At 37.0% G+C, this 16,272-nt stretch overlaps 1 protein-coding gene and 1 non-coding gene across 4 annotated transcripts; both read right to left on the reverse strand.

Annotated features, from left to right (window-relative positions):
- Positions 1-452: 452 nt before the first annotated feature.
- LOC133866398 (uncharacterized) lies at positions 453-14,037 on the reverse strand. 3 transcript variants are annotated; one of them, XM_062302909.1, is made up of 12 exons: positions 13,710-14,036; positions 8,330-8,440; positions 7,397-7,483; positions 6,547-6,600; positions 6,216-6,361; positions 5,894-6,044; positions 5,674-5,811; positions 4,364-4,435; positions 4,198-4,271; positions 3,951-4,092; positions 2,078-2,156; positions 453-544 (listed from the first exon to the last, which is right to left on the reverse strand). In XM_062302909.1, exons 1-12 carry the CDS (start codon positions 13,863-13,865, stop codon positions 468-470), a joined length of 1,287 nt encoding a protein of 428 aa, XP_062158893.1. In that variant the 5' UTR covers positions 13,866-14,036; the 3' UTR covers positions 453-467. The 3 variants fall into 3 exon arrangements, with proteins under 3 accessions (XP_062158893.1, XP_062158892.1, XP_062158894.1); XM_062302908.1 differs by lacking the exon at positions 453-544 and adding an exon at positions 675-1,095 and having other exon boundaries at positions 13,710-14,035; XM_062302910.1 differs by lacking the exons at positions 453-544; positions 6,547-6,600 and adding an exon at positions 675-1,095 and having other exon boundaries at positions 13,710-14,037.
- LOC133867514 (U6 spliceosomal RNA) lies at positions 13,029-13,130 on the reverse strand. Its single transcript, XR_009900073.1, has one exon. It is a non-coding gene; the product is annotated as a U6 spliceosomal RNA (small nuclear RNA).
- Positions 14,038-16,272: the final 2,235 nt, after the last annotated feature.

The following is a 16,272-nucleotide window of genomic DNA, read 5'->3' on the forward strand; positions in this document are numbered from 1 at the left end:
TAAAAGGTCTCCCCTGCTATGGTTCCTTTCTAGGGGTCTCAAGTGGGTTTGTGCTTCGCAGTTATTCAGGCCACTCCCATGGTGGTCCTTTCAACAGCTCGAGTCCCGACGGTTTCAGTGTACATTTTCTCTTGACTATTGAGGCTCACAAGTCTTTCTTACTTGTTTTAGCATATCACTCCTAAAGCAGATCTCGAGGATTTAATCCATTGTTTAAACCACTATTCATGGGGGCTTTTTTCTTGAATTCGAGTCAATAAATTTTGTTGGATTGGATCGGCTTTTTATCGGGCATATTTTCAGCTATTCCCCATTAGTGTTGCATTGACTGGGAAATGTGTCTTTGTAGAGCAAATTATTGTATATTCAACTCCCTATATTGATGTTTTCCAGGGAATTTTCAAATCCTTGATCCAAACCAATCAGGAAAGCTCTTCTAAAATTTCTACAGACAACCTTGAAATGTTTTATACGAGTAATAGCAAGGACTGCAGAGACCATCTCCCATGCTGCACCTTCTCATCAGCACCGTGCCTTTTCACCACTTCACAAATTTGGGTTCATTTGTTTTTTGGATTAGTTCAGACTTCAGATTAGACCAAGTCCTTCAAACGTGGGAATTAAACAATCTCAAAAGAGTTAAAGTGGAAGAAAACAAGCTCAAAGCACATTAGTGGAGGTAGAAAGCAAAGAATCTGTAAGGGCATAACTAAGGATACATGCCCCAATCCTAACAACAATGTAACCAAGGTATATGGGGGAAATTTCACCAACATGCATGCCAGTACACTCTTGTCATATTATTTTTTAAACATAAACCACTACAACAATCAGGAGAGAGAGAGAGAGAGAGAGAGAGAGAGGACACTATCTGCACTCTAAATGTTTATGTTATTATCTACATGTAGGGAATAAGAAGAGAAAAAGAAAGCTAGTTATTTAACCCAAGAAAACTAGAAAGAAAAAAGAAAAAAAAAAAAAAAAAAAAGGGATCAATTCATTCCAAAGTCTTCAGAAGCCTAAATAATGTAGCTGCTTCCCTAATACGCGAGAATTCAATGCAGAAAGCTTGAACTTCAATGAAAAGATCTTTGACTGCAAGGATGACAAACCACTGAGAAATCGGCAAATGTAACCATGTTTCTTCTACACAATCTAGTTATTCAATGATATAAGCTTGTTTACATAAAAAGGCTTCCACCACAGCAAAACACGCAAAACTCCACATAGTTCACTCTAGTTAACAATGGTATATTCATACAGAAATAGTTCCACTAAAAACAGCAAAAAGAAATACAATAATTTATTCTATGCAAGAGTTTCTGGTAAAATTATTTTCTCAAATATCCGTTATTTGATCACTGAGAACTCACAGCTGAAGAAAAGAAAACTAAGAACATTTTACAGCCAAGTAAACCCTAACTGGTGAAATTCTAGCATTACTTTTTTTCCAAAAAGTTTCTCGGAAAGAGGACCACTGGAACATCTCTTCACTTACAGGGCTCCATTATATTTTTCTTGACCACTAATTATTACATAATTACTCACTTAAGATTCTCTAATGAAATTTCAATAATTCAAAAAATGAATGGCATTCCAATCTTTTTCTCCAAATTCTTAGAATATTAGACTACTTCAAAAGATAGCCTCATATCATGTTTCAAACATGTTCCGATCATACAGGCCTATACGTAATGTCATTATCCAAAGTAACATCCCAAATCAGTAACTAGTGAACTGTCAACATGCTTTTAATCTCCTTGAATTCATCTATGTTTCTTTTCAATCCAAACTTGCTTTCAACCCAAAGAAGAAAACAGCAATATTACCAAGACATTGACATCTTTGAGACTTGAACTTCATCATATAAAAATTTTGGAATCTGCTATGTTCCTAACTTGTTTCTTTTCATCTCTGCATTTCATTCACCATTTTAAATATTATTTTTTAATGTGGAATCAGGCAATGATTACTATAGCTCTGAAAGTGCGTCAAGTTTGCATGGTGAATCATGCAAGACATCAAATCAACTCAAGATAAATAGTAATTCAATCTGAAACTAGAAGGGAACACTCACCATTGATGATATTATTTCGGATAAGGCTTTGTAGGAAAACACATACAAGTCTCACAAGCCTGTTCTGCATGTATTTATCCTGGGGGAAAGAGAATGTTTAAAAATTTTAAATTGTACACATGTCAAAATCTATTAATTAATAGGGATAATTGCACCGGAGGTCCCTGTGGTATACCATAATTATTTTTCACTCCCTATGGTTTAAAAAGTTCACTGGAGGTCCTCGTGATATGCAATAATTACAAATCGATCCCTGGCGTCAAATTCTGTTAAAATTTTTAACAGATTCCGTCAAATGCCACGTCAGCGCCACGTGTCGTCATCTTATTGGTGACACGTGGCGCTGACATGTCTAATTTTAATAAAATAATATAAATTTATTAAAAAATAAATAAAAAATACTTATTTTTTTAAAAAAAAAAAAAAAAAAAAAACAAAAAAAAAAAACAAAAAAACAAAAATGGGAAAGGGGTGGCCTGGCCACCCCCAAAAGGGGTGGCCAGGCCACCAACAGCCCATGGGGGTGGCCGCGCGCCACCCCCAGAGGCCGCCGGCGGTGGCGCGCGGCCACCCCCAGGCCATTGGGGGTGGCCTTCGGGCCACCCCTAGATCTTCTAAGGGTGGCCCGATGGCCACCCCCGGCCACTGGGGGTGGCCGCGCACCACCCTAGGTGGCCTCTGGGGGTGGTGCGCGGCCACCCCCAGTGGCCGGGGGTGGCCATCGGGCCACCCTTAGTAGATCTAGGGGTGGCCCGAAGGCCACCCCCTGGGCCTTGGGGGTGGCCGCGCGCCACCCCCGGCCACTGGGGGTGGCCGCGCGCCACCCCCTGCAGCCACTGGGGGTGGCGCGCGGCCACCCCCAGTGGCTGGGGGCGGCCAGGCCACCCCCAAAGGGGTGGCTGGGCCACCCCTTCAGCTTTTTTTTTTTTTTTGTTTTTTTTTTTTGAATTTTTTTTATAAAAAAATAAGTATTTTTATTTATTTTTTAATAAATTTATATTTTTTATTACGATAGACACGTGTCGCCATCTTATTGGCGACACGTGGCGCTGACGTGGCATTTGACGGAATCTGTTAAAAATTTTAACAGAATTTGACGCCAGGGATCGATTTGTAATTATTGCATATCACGAGGACCTCCAGTGAACTTTTTAAACCATAGGGAGTGAAAAATAATTATGGTATACCACAGGGACCTCCGGTGCAATTATCCCTAATTAATACAAACCTAAAAGGTTAAATTCCTATCCCCTTCCCAACTACCAAGATACAAGTTTAAAAAAAACAGAATTTAAAATTGGAAAATACTATTCTCATTCCATTTTCCTACAAAACCTTTACCGCATGACATGGCTACTCATATAAAGTGAATAAAGTTGCTTGTATGGCATTGCCACGTGTATCACTCATACCCACCATGCATTTGGGGCATTCGAATGCTGGTGAGACCACAAATATACTCTCTTTAGTAGGTCTCAAAATATATAGTTTCAATGCATACATGGCATTCCATGTGACACTCCACATCATGGAGTAGAATAATAAGCATATATCCAGCATATAGCCATTCAATAAAAGCAGGACAACCATGAGAATTTGGGAAATAGTTGCTGCATTGTTCAGGGAGAACAATAAATCCTTTCCTATTTGCATATCTAATTGAGCAACTTAGACAACCCCTCCCACTATTAGACTAATATACTCCTCGTAACAATTATATTTTGAAGCCTCTGAAAAAGAAAAAAACCCCTACCCTAATACTACTCTAGTCAAGCAGCCATTAGAAGCATGACTAAATGTTTCACACTCAACCAGCCGCCCTTCCATGCTCTTATAATTTGAAGAAATACCAGCATGAGGTAAAGTGAAATACCTTGATGTTCTCACAGGATGATATACAGTTAGTTATGTACATGCGTATGAACTCAGAGGGAAGTTCAACTGCTGTTGTAAGCCGGTTAACAACTTCCATCGAGTGTAGACTCATTTCCATATTGACAAGCACTGTAAAATATCTGGATACACAGATTAAAATCAAGAAATAAAACAAATCTTGTAATGTCAGTAAGTGTAACAGCACAGCAAAATAAAACAGAGTAAATCAATACACCAAGACATACTCTGAAATTTCAGGGGAATTTATCAATTTGGTGAGAACTTCAACTGCAATTAGAGGATTATTTTCCACCAGTTCCTGGTTAAAAACAAAAGAGGAATCAAATAGCAAAAGGCAGAACCACTCATAATAAGAATCTGAATAAACTGTTTGATTGCATAAACACATACTGGTAACTTTCTAGGTGTCAGTCCACAATGATACACAAGCTTTGGGTCATTTGCCAACTCCACCAATACTTGCTGCACAATGAAAGGAGATATGCATAAATATATTTTTCTTCAAAAATAATTGACGTAACATAATGAAAAGAACATGAAGCCCAGAGTGTTGCATTTTGAAAAGTGATGTAAAGTCTTACAAGCCAACAGAATCTAATTTATAGCTTGAAATTGGTAACTTCAAGCAAAATGTTAGGATCAAAGGATCTTCGACAAAGTTCTTGCATACTCACTCCTATAAGGAGCCATTTTATAGTTACTGACAAAATTATTTCACTTCTGTCTCATTCTTATAGTAACTATTCCATCATTTGAAAGTGACTCTTTTCGCTTGGTCGGCGGCTCTAGGGAAGATTCTTTCCATGGACAATCTTAGGAAAAGGCATGTCATCGTAGTTGATAGATGTTGCATGTGCAAGAGGAATAGGGAGTTTGCAGACCATCTTCTTCTCCAGTGTAAGGTTGCCTGCACCTTATGGCATGCTATTTTCAGCCGCTTTGAGTTGTCTTGGGTTATGCCCCTTCGAGTGATTGATTTATTCGCTTGCTGGCGGACGGGCGGAAGCTCTCGAAGTGTTGTTGTGTGAAATATGGTTCTTTCTTGCCTTTTGTAGTGCCTGTAGAGAGAACGAAATGATAGGAACTTCGAGGACCAAGAAAGGACGATAGAGGAGCTCAAAACCTTCTTCTTTTATTCTCTATTTTCTTGGACAGCTGCGTTCTTAGCTCCCTTAGTGATTAGTTTTAATTATTTTCTTGTACTTTTTTCTTCTCTTTCTTAGGCATTTCTCTTGTATACTCCTTGTTTATTGGGTTGTGCTTTGCGCTTTCCGCTTTTAATGATATTACACTTATCAAAAAAAAAAAACTTACTAAAATTTCAAAGGGACAAACACTCACCCTGCTTTTATCGTCCCCTTAGTAATAACAGGCATGGCAAGGATAAGATGTATCCAAACTCATGCAAGTTGCACAAGACAACATTCTAATTCATCTGTGCATATAAGCAAAAATACTTAATACATATGAAACTCTATACCATCAATTAATCCCCCATCTGGATACCACAAACAATATAGGAAAACTTTCCAATTTTTTTTTTGATAAGTAAAAACTTTCCAAATTTTTAGAATTAGTCAATTGAAACTTCCATGGCACAGATACATTTAATATGACTTGTTTGTAAAGAAGCATTAGGGTGATGAATGCAATTTTGGAGTGATTATAATATCATAATAAATATATCTGTAAATAAGTACCTCCTGTTGGGGAGGCACAAGTGGCCCCTTCAGAGCTTTGGCAATTAAGTCCCTTACTGCTGCCCCTCTGCTAGTATCAACACACATACCATAATCCCATAAAAGTTCGTGATTGTCATCAGGGTTGAGCCACACTAGCTGAAAAGGGCTTTACAAGCATAAATCAAGTACACCAATAAGCTAAAAAAATTAATCAAAAAATAAACTCTTAAATTCTTACTTCCCCCTCCTGTACTGGAAGCCTTGGTGGAAGAGGCCTGATCCACTGAGGACCTAATCCTTCAAGAGACAAATTCCGCAATAACCCAATCACTGTATCTTCTCTATCTCCAGATCCAAGTTTAGGTTTGGCTCCAAGTTGCAGGTCAAACCTAAAATATGACCCGTAATGTCAAATGCACAATATGAAATTGTTGAATACACAGGAACGTAAATTTTAATTGCCTAGGCTAACACCTGTGCGATAAAAGCTTCAAAGTTAAAACAAAAAGGAAAAAGGAAAATGTAAAATGTAAAAGCCTCTCCATTGCTAAGGTTCATACTCCGGTGAGTTTGCATCACAACCATGGGGTACATCAGGGTCTGGCACCACACTTTTCACTGAACCATCCTTAAATAAGCAATTATATGGCTCTGAATGGATTTTATCACAATACTGCTGCTGTAACTGTTCACGTTTCAGATAATCCTGACAGCAGACAAAACAGAAGGATATCAAGAAAAGATATAAAATTAAAATGAAATTCCGCTAATATTGTCAAGATCCCTGCCTCAGTAATGAGGATCCCTTGCATAGCCTTGATATTATTTTATTCATTAAAAGCTCAACTACATACATCCACCTAATACTATTATTTTACATATCTAACTTACATGCGCTGAAGGATCAAAACCTCTGGTGTAATCTGTAGCAGACTGTTTAAGAAACTGTAATAAAGAGACCCACTTCAGAAAATCGTAATCATGGACTGGATCATCTTACACTTCAAAAGGTCTAAATGCAGTAAAAACCAATTACCAGAACATGTGCAAAGTGGCCTGAATCAAATATGAGCACAACTCTTTATAGCATAATTTACTACAAAAATAAACACCATATACTAATAAAAACCTAGATGCATCCAACTCAGTTTTTTGGGGTTAAAATATCTAAAACATGCAAGTTTAACAGAACATATCCGAGAACCAAGATTTTAAAATGTATGATGTCCCATGTCGTGTAAAAATGGGACACATACCTAACAAGTGCATCAGACCGATAAAGATAATTATAACCAAAGGCAGCTGTTTCAATATGCTAATTTTCTTACCTCTTCATAACACAGACATGTCAAGAGTTTCAGTACCCTGATGAACATGCTAAGCTAAACAGGCACATATTTTAAGCATTCTTCAGCACTCCCAAGACTCAACCAGATCTATTTCCGAATATGGACATGTGAAAACATACCAATGTTCATGCAACATAGCTGGGGAAATCCAGAATTCATAAGTAGGAGCTAAATTACCCCCCTAAGAAAAGCCCAAACATCCAATAGGTAAGGGCGACATACATAGCAATGAGTAAACATTCATTTGCATAATTTGCTCACATGTCAAAATGTCCAAAAGTTTGTTAAACTTCATAAACCACATATCCTGATTAGCAAGTCTTTCACAGAACAACTGATTGACAAGACCATTCAACTATACCAATCAAAGGGCTAAACTGAGAAAGTAGAACCTCTTTGCCACTACTAGAGCCATCAGAACCTAGCAGCTGGAGAATAAACGCCCTCTCAAACTTTTCAGCTTCATCATCAGATGCAGCCTGTATGCCAACAGTAGAACACACAAAAAAACTGATGAAACAATTATTTTATAATCTAAATAAAGAAGCTCACGTTGTAGCCAGACCATACTGAAAATCAAGAACAGGTAACGGCAAAGGATATCTAGCAAATTTATTAGAAGTAGAGAGCTAAAAACTACAAGCTCATAAGAAAGATTTAACTCCCTTCTAGGTTCAACACTCCAATGACATCAGCTTAATTACCAGTCTGATTTAATGACACAACCATAAGGATATGTTGAAAACTATTATTAAAAAACAAACTGTGAAGAAAATGATTTAATACCACAAGATTATTGAAAATCTTCATACTTTCATGCAAACAAGCTCAAAGCTGGGTGGCATTTCTTCCCCAAAAATTAGTTGTTTGCCTGATTGAATTTCTAGGAATCCGTTGCTAAAACAATCCTACATCAAGTTTATTTATGCTTAAACGAAGTGCAAGGTAAAGGTATATGGCCAAATTTATATTAAACTATATTTTATCACTGTAGCCAAATAATATAATAGAGAGAAATGGTTTGAAGAAATTGTTGTGAGAAAATAAGGGCCCAAAAAGTATATCTTACAAATCTGAGTTTCAAATGTACTTTTCATCAAGAAAGCAATAATGGATAACCTTGAGTAAGCTTGTTTCAGTAAATAATTTACCGTAACAAAATTGACTAGGATACTTAAAATTTTTAACACCCAGTATAATAATGGTCACCCAGAAATGCATCAGTTAGAGAAACTAATAACTAATTTCAGATTAGACTCTTTTTTGGATGCTTCACTAAAATATTACCAATTTTGGATTTCAGACTAACACAATACTTATCTTACATTCACAATAAAAGTTATAAAAGGGTTTGCAGAAGATTTCTGGGAGGCATAAGTCTGATGAAGAATCGTGAATGCAACCAATCGCTGAGTTGAATAAAGCATCTTTTTGTCCTGCAATAATAAAACATCCAGTACTCAGCAATTGATATGAAGAAACAATAAGGGAAAAATACGGGTATGTTTGTTAATGTGTTTTGGGTTGGTTTGAAAAAAGTGTTCCAACGTGATATAGAGGTGAACACTGTTTTTAGAAGTGTTTTCTGCTGGGGTCCTCATTTGAGAAAATGTTTTCTATAGAATACACCTACTTATTTTGAGACCCAAATAAATGTAGAGCCCTACTTTTTTTTTTGATAAGTAAGAATTCATTAAAAAACGCAAAGGGACGCAACCGTAGTACACAAGAAGTATACAAAAGTGCCCCTAAACAGAGGAAAGGAAAGAACAAGAAAATAAAAAGTCAGCGAACAACAAACTACCCGGGCTATGCGCCGACACTCAAAGATATAACAAATTAAGCACCTTTCTACAAATAGCCCCAACCGAAACCTCCACATTCTCAAAAAGCCTAGAATTTCTCTCACGCCACAAGCCCCACAAAACACATAAAGGAACCTGCTTCCAAATAAGAGAGCCCTACTTTTAAAAAACTAAAGGGAAAAATGCTTTAGAGGTCCCTGACGTATCACTTTTTATCAGATCGCTACATAAGGATAAATTTTATCAATTTACTCCTTAAGGTTAGGAGAAATGCAAAGCAACAAAAACAATAAAAGAAAAAATTGTATCTTTAGTAAAGAAGCAAAATGCATGACCAATATGTTACATGCAATCTCATCTCAATGCTCTTGTAATGATTTAAGAGAAAAGAGCTACAAAATATTTAAAGTCTACATCCTAAGATCAACTGAAAAATGTGAACCTATTGATTTGTAATAAAACACATTTAATCGAAACTATCTGCCACACGTTGAACATGGTCAGTCCAAAGCCCGAAAAGAAAGACATGTAACCTTGCATAGGCTGCAAGGGCAAAACACTTAGCCAAAGTACTACCAGTATGAGTCCCAAAAATAAAGAGCATAAGTTGATCCATATAGCTGAATGCAATAGGGATAGGGCAATGAATGATCTTTTTCTCTGTTTTTAAACCCATTGAGAAGAATATTTTATTTATAAGTAACTCAATCTTATTAGAAAGCACAAAGGGGCGCAACGCAGGTACATAGGGAGTATGTAAGAGAGACACCCGCTTAGAAGGAGGACAAAGAACCCGAATCCAAAAAATTAGAAAAGCAAGAACTACTTGTAGTAGTCATCCACCCATTAACGATTTGGAACATAATATCTTTTATTTCTGCCATTGTTCTCATGCAATCTCCAAAGTTTCGGGAGTTACGTTCTCTCGAGATGCACCACATCATACAAAGGGGGGCCATCCTCCAGGCTTCTAAATTGTTGCGACTACCAAAGTGTCCTCTCCAACTTGCTAATAACTCTACCACCCATTGGGGCATTACCCACTCCATCCCAAAAAGAAAAAAAACCAAAGCCCACAAGCCTCTAGCTACTTCGTAATGGAGCAACAGATGATTAATGGATTCTCTGCTCTTCTTACACATGCAACATCAATCCATTACTATGACTTGCCTTTTTCTTAGATTATCTAGGGTCAAAATTCTCCCTAATGCTACTGTCCAAACAAAGAAAGCCACCAAGGCGCCATGCTTCTCCAAGTGCTCTTTCAAGGGAAAGAATAGCTAGCAGGGAGAATTAAGCGCACGATAAAAATACCTAACCTCGAATATTCACCTTTCCAACAAATACTATCCTCACCTCCTCTTCACAGCCCAATAGAGTACAAGAGGTCAAAGAATGAGGTAACCAACTCCATCTAATCATGAAGGCTCTGATGAAAAGGTAACGTTCCACTGATAGGTGTCATTTTTGAAACTTGCATATGGTCTGCAATCGAGGCCTCCTTAAAGTGAGCCATGCTAAACAACACTGGGAAGGCTTCCTTCAAGGTCATATCTCCAGCCCACACATTGTGTCAAAATTGGATCTAGGCTCATCTCCCACCTCAAATCTCACAAATCTGGAGAAATCCCCACCCCCCACTAATGTTTTCCCATACCCCCGCCCTGTAGGACCCATGCACCGCATTAAAGCACATCCCAACCCCATAAGCTCTCGTATTTAGCTTCCACCACCGCTTTCCACAATGCCTCCCTCTCTGTAGCGTAACGCCAAAGCCACTTCCCCAACAAGGCTCGGTTAAACAAGATCAAATTCCTAACCCCCAAAACCCCCTAAAGACAACAAAGTACAAATCTTGGGCAACTGAATAGATGGAATTTAAACTCGTCACCGACTCCTCCCCACAATAAATCCTTCTAAATTTTCTCGATTCAGTTAGCAACTCCAACTGGGATGAGGAACAGGGGCAAAAATAAGTAGTCAAATTGGAAAGAGTGCTTTTGATTAGTGCAATCCTACTACCCTTTGACAGATAAAGCCTCTTCCAACCTCTCAAAAGAAGTTACATCTTTTCATTAATATCATTTTAAATAGATTTTGCCTTAAACGGAGCCCCCAAAGGAAGGCCTAACATCATCCACGGCACCAACAGGAACTAACTCTGATTTAGCCAGGTTTATTTTCAACCATGAAACAGCTTCAAAACATAAGAAAAGACACGCAAATTACAAAGATGCTTGGGATTAGCCTCACAAAGAATCAAAGTATCGTCCGCAAAAAGGAGATGAGACACATATCGTTCTCCTTGACCCCACCAAAAAACCAGACAAGAGCCCCCTATCGACAGTGGCAGACAACATTCTACTCAATCCCTCCCTAACAACAACGAACAACGGGAATAAAATGTCCCCTTGTCTCAAGCCGAGAGAACTATTAACAAAGCCATATGGAGTATCATTAACCAATACATAGAAGTGCACTGTAAATATGCATTGAGCTATCCAATCTCGTCATCTCTCCCATAAACCACATCTCCTCAATAGGTACAATAGAAAGTCCCAATTAACATGATCGTAAGCCTTTTCTAGATCCAATTTGCAAAGCACACATGGGACCCCAGATCTTATTATGCTATCAAGACATTCATTAGCAATGAGGATTGGGTCTAAAACTTGTCTCCCCTTGATAAAAACATTCTGAGACTTGAAAATGACCTCCAACACCACTTTCAACCTACTAGCTAGGACTTTAGAGATAACTTTGTAAACATTGCTCACAAGGCTGATAGGGCGAAAATCTTTGATACCCACCACCCTGGCTTTCTTAGGAATAAGGGCAATAAACGAGGCATTGAGGCTCCTTTCAAACTTACCCCGAGCATAGAACTCATGAAATACATTCAAACCCCCCAACAATGCTAGAAGAAAGCCAAATAAAAAGCCATCAAGGCTTGGGGCCTTATCGCCGTTTAGAGCTTTCACCACCTCAAAGACCTCACTCTCTTCAAATGCTCTTTCCAACCAAGAAGCCTCCTCCGCATCAACAGTGTTAAAGTGAGACTATCTAGTTTAGGCCGCCAATTCAACCGTGCAGAATAAATACGTGTCAAAACTGCAATAGATGTTCAAAGGAGCCTTTAACCACTAGGAATCCACAGTGTTGTTCCTTCTATTCGAATTTGCAATGCGGAGGAAAATTTTCGTATTCTTGTCTCCCTCTTCAGCCAAAGGGCCCTCAACTTCTATCTCCAACTCACTTCTTCCAAAAAAAAAAAACTAGTACTTTCCAATTCAATGGTAATCTCAATTTTTCTTGCTTTTTCCTCATCTAATAGGACTCTTTGTTGAAAATATTGGAAACTTAAAATAATTAAAATTTTCAAATGGTATTGATTTGTGGAACAACTTGTTAGTTGTTACAGTATATTAAAAAAAAAAGAAGAAGAAGAAAAAGAAGAAGAAGAAGAAGAAGATGCATAAAATATGGTCACAAACATGTTTTAAGTTTTTTTCTTTTTTTCTTTTTCTTTTTTAACAGTCTGAAAACCGTAAGTAGTAAACTAGTGACCAGAATTAAATATATAAGTTGAAGTAGATATTTTATTTAAAGCGTATGCCACAGATGTATTTGTGTGTGTGTGTGTGTGTGTGTGTGTGTGAGAGAGAGAGAGAGAGAGAGAGAGAGAGAGAGAGAGAGAGAGAGAGAGAGAGAGAGAGAGAGAGAGAGAGAGAGAGAGAGAGAGAGAGAGAGGCTTAGGATGGGATTTAGGCTGCCTCAGAGAAAGGTATCCCACTATCACACCCAAAAACCACAATTCAAGGGTTGCCAAAGTCACAGTTTTCCAACTGTGAACAGAATAAACAAACTATCAACAAATCAGTTAGCTAAGTATCATAGTAGTTGTATGCAAATCTGTTCTAAGTTGGGACACGCATTGGCTGATTAAGCCTAACCAATAATTAGTTTGAGGTGAAACTTTTGGATTTGGTATAACAAGCCTACGCCAATTAATGTAAACTTTCAGTCATATGTGCATATTTTGCTCAAAACTGTACTCATTATGTTAAAATATCTAACACTAGTACCCATTAAAGAAATATCCAACACTACTGAACTTATATTTGGAACTTAAGAGAGAGATTCTACAACATCATATCACGAACAACCAAGAGAACAATCTCCAAACCTAGTCATTCCCCATGCTTCTTCTTTTTATTGGTAAAAATTCAGACCATTCCTGAACTAAAGTGTCATCCTTGAGCAGGGGCCACACTAATCTTCTCTATAACATTCCAGTTTTATCAGGTGTCCCCAAAGGAACCATTCCCCATACTTCTAAGATAGTAATAGTAGAGTAAACTACTAATTTTCTCGATTCATTGATTCTTTAGTCCAAAATGCATACTCTTATGAATATTTGATCCATGAACATTGTGAAGAAGTCAATAAGAAACAGAAGCCAAACTATCTCAAGCTTGGGTTGAACACTTTGGATGGGTTGGGAGGCAGGCAGATTGACTGACCCTAAGGCGAAATTGGAGGCCGCTTTTGGAATGTTGTATGAGTTCAGTACCGTAGTTAAAATTTTAAGAATCCCATCAGCTAAATCTAAAATCCCAGCTCCTAAAAATCATAGGGCTATCTGCTAGAATGGTGCTCAGTTCCCTAGTCCATCGCAAGACTATTTTCTTGAAAAATATTGAAACTCTAGTAAATATTATTTGCTAGCAAGAGTACCCAAAATCAAAGAATTAATAGCAAAAATTAAAAGTTTTTGATAGTCTAGCAGCAAAAATTACAAGCAGAGTGCGAAAACGGCATTGAAAAGTCATGAACCCTAACCCTAAAAACCATTAAAAGATATATAGAGAGCGAGAGAGAGGAATTGGGAACACATTGCCTGTAGAAGGAGGACGAGGGAGGAGCAAGCAACGAATTGGCGAGCGAGAGGGAACTTGGAGATGAAGTCCGAAGCGATCTCGTCCAACGGCATTTGCTCCGATTTCAGCAGAGCGTAGAGCGTCTTTGACTCGTCGGCGCTCAGCGTCTTCATCATCCCCTTTTGCCTTTTCCTTCTTCCAGAAACCCAGAGAGAGAAGATCCGTGTTCTCGCTGTAACCAAACACACGCCACGGAACTCTGCTACTGATTTTTGAAACCGGGCACAAAGAGAAAGAGAGATTCAATTCTCTACAATCAGCTCCTTTTCTTTTTTTCTTTTTCTTTTTTTTTTTATTTTAAAGTTTCAGCTCGTTATTACTTTCCAGTACGGGTGGTCATTTGTTTTTGCATTTTGGGTTTATTAGCTTAACCCTAATTTTCATTTATTTATTTAATTAAATGAGAAAAAAAATTAGTGCTATTTTTTTTTTTTATAAGTACATGCTATATTAAAAATTATTAATCTTAAATGTCGTATGTTCGATTTAAATCACAATCAATATAAGATTATATAAATAAATCTTAATTTAACTCATTTAATTAAATAAGTATTTACATCTAACTCAACTTGAGAATTCACATTCATTTTGAATATATATCAATCTAATAAATAATGAATTTAAATAAGATATTTTGAATCTTTTTGAAATAAACTTTGTCCACTAATTAGCATGTAATTTTAATCATGATAACCCTAATGCTTTAAATTTTAAATTAGTAATAGTTCTAAAAAAAAATGATAGATCAATTTCTTTCTACATATCCTATTTATATCCTCAAATATTTGTTAAGTCACAATTCATTTATTACATGAAGAAAAAAAAAAAAAAAAAACCTTGAGACCCTATCAATTTTTATAAGAACACACTTTTATAGATACTTTTTATTGGAATGCATAATTATTGTCCCAAAAAAAAAAACACACAACCCAAAGAAATCAAATTTATTAGTGTTAATGCCGAAAAATTAATAGTGACTACCTATGCTTAATTCTTGATTCGAGATCCTTACAGAACAGTCAAAGATCAGGGTGGTGAGCCATTTATAAATAACTGTTAACCGCCTAGGGATTAAGTGGAGGTGGTTAACGGTTTTAAAGGTAAGCAGAGGAGGTTAGCGATTTTAGGGGTAAGCGGAGGCGGTTAATAATCACTAACCGCCAAAATTTATATATATATATATATTCAAAAAAATATATATTAAAAATTTGTTTCTATTTGGTTATTTAGATTTGAAATGTTTTGGTTTTGGGTTTGTTTGTATTTCATTATTTGGATTTGTATTTTTTTGTAATTGATATTTTGAATTTGTATTTAGATTTGCTAATTTTGTACCAAAAGCCCTTCAAAAAAAAAAAAAAAAAAAAAAAATTGTACCAAAAGGTCCAAAAATTATTTATTTTTTTTATGAAAAAATTAAAACATGCCTAAAGCCCAAATTAAAAAGTGGTTTTCAAACCGCCAATTATATACATAATAACCATTAACTGCCTATGCAAATGCGGTTGTAGTTGTTAAAATTTAATAACTGCCTCAGGCGGTCGCGGTTAAAAGGTTTAGCCAATAATTGTTAACCGTAACCGCTTGTACACACATAGTCACCAAGAGAGGAATGGGGTGACGGCACCACCCATAGTGCTTAAGACAGTAAGAAAATAAATGTGATAATGAGAAAATAGATGAAGATTAAGGCATAAGAGCATACATAGTCTAGTCTCATATTGACTTTTTATATACTAAATATCATCTATGTTATGTGCCTTCGTCAGGCAATTTTTCATTAATTCTGTCACTCATTAATGGGTTGTCTTTTTATAAATTATGTTATACGTTGCTTTCTATATATGATCATTCTAACGTGTGCTCCAAGTAAGTTGTGTTATGGGCCTTGTTCAGGACTTTGAACTAGGCCTCCATTCCAGCAACCCCCATTCACTTTGGCCATAGGTGTGGGCCAACAAGAATAGGTAAAAGATCCATTCCAACAATCTCTCTCTCTCTCCCTCCCTCCCCCCCCCCCCCCCCCCCCCCCAAATTTCGCCATGAGTATGGGCCAATGAGAATGAAAGTAAAAGATATATTTTAGCAACTTCCTTCCCTTGGACAACAAGTGTGGGCCAACATGAATGAGAGTAAAAGATTTATTTCAATATATATATATATATATAACAACTGTTTATATTACTGTTTAAATTCCCAAAGCATGGTAAGCCATGTATAAATAAAGAACTCCAACTATGGTTCAGTGGCGGTGGATGCTTGAGGATGCGTACAAAATTTTGGATTTTTTTTTTATAAGGTGCTTTCAATTTGATGCTCCGTTTATTTCAGCGTAAAATGATTTCTGCATTTTTCGGTGTTTGGTAGGGGCGAAAATAATAGTCAGCTGGAAATGATTTATGTTTGACAAAAAGTGATTAATAAATTTCGGAAAATATTTTTCGAAGACGCCAGACGCATTCAACCTCTTTTAAACGACATAATCGACCTTCACGTTCAAGCAGTAGACCATCACCGAAATCT

This window comes from Alnus glutinosa, chromosome 4 (genome assembly GCF_958979055.1).
Source record: "Alnus glutinosa chromosome 4, dhAlnGlut1.1, whole genome shotgun sequence".
NCBI classification, from domain to species: Eukaryota; Viridiplantae; Streptophyta; class Magnoliopsida; order Fagales; family Betulaceae; genus Alnus; species Alnus glutinosa.

What these genes read in the sequence shown, in the direction of transcription:
- LOC133866398 (XM_062302908.1), bottom strand. Translation starts at nt 13,865, where the DNA reads ATGATGAAGACGCTGAGCGCCGACGAGTCAAAGACGCTCTACGCTCTG. An exon ending in GTTTTGATCCTTCAGCGCAT is followed by an intron (nt 6,362 to 6,546) that starts GTAAGTTAGATA and finishes GTCTGCTGTCAG; the next exon opens with GATTATCTGAAACGTGAACA. An exon ending in TTCCAGTACAGGAGGGGGAA is followed by an intron (nt 5,812 to 5,893) that starts GTAAGAATTTAA and finishes AGCCCTTTTCAG; the next exon opens with CTAGTGTGGCTCAACCCTGA.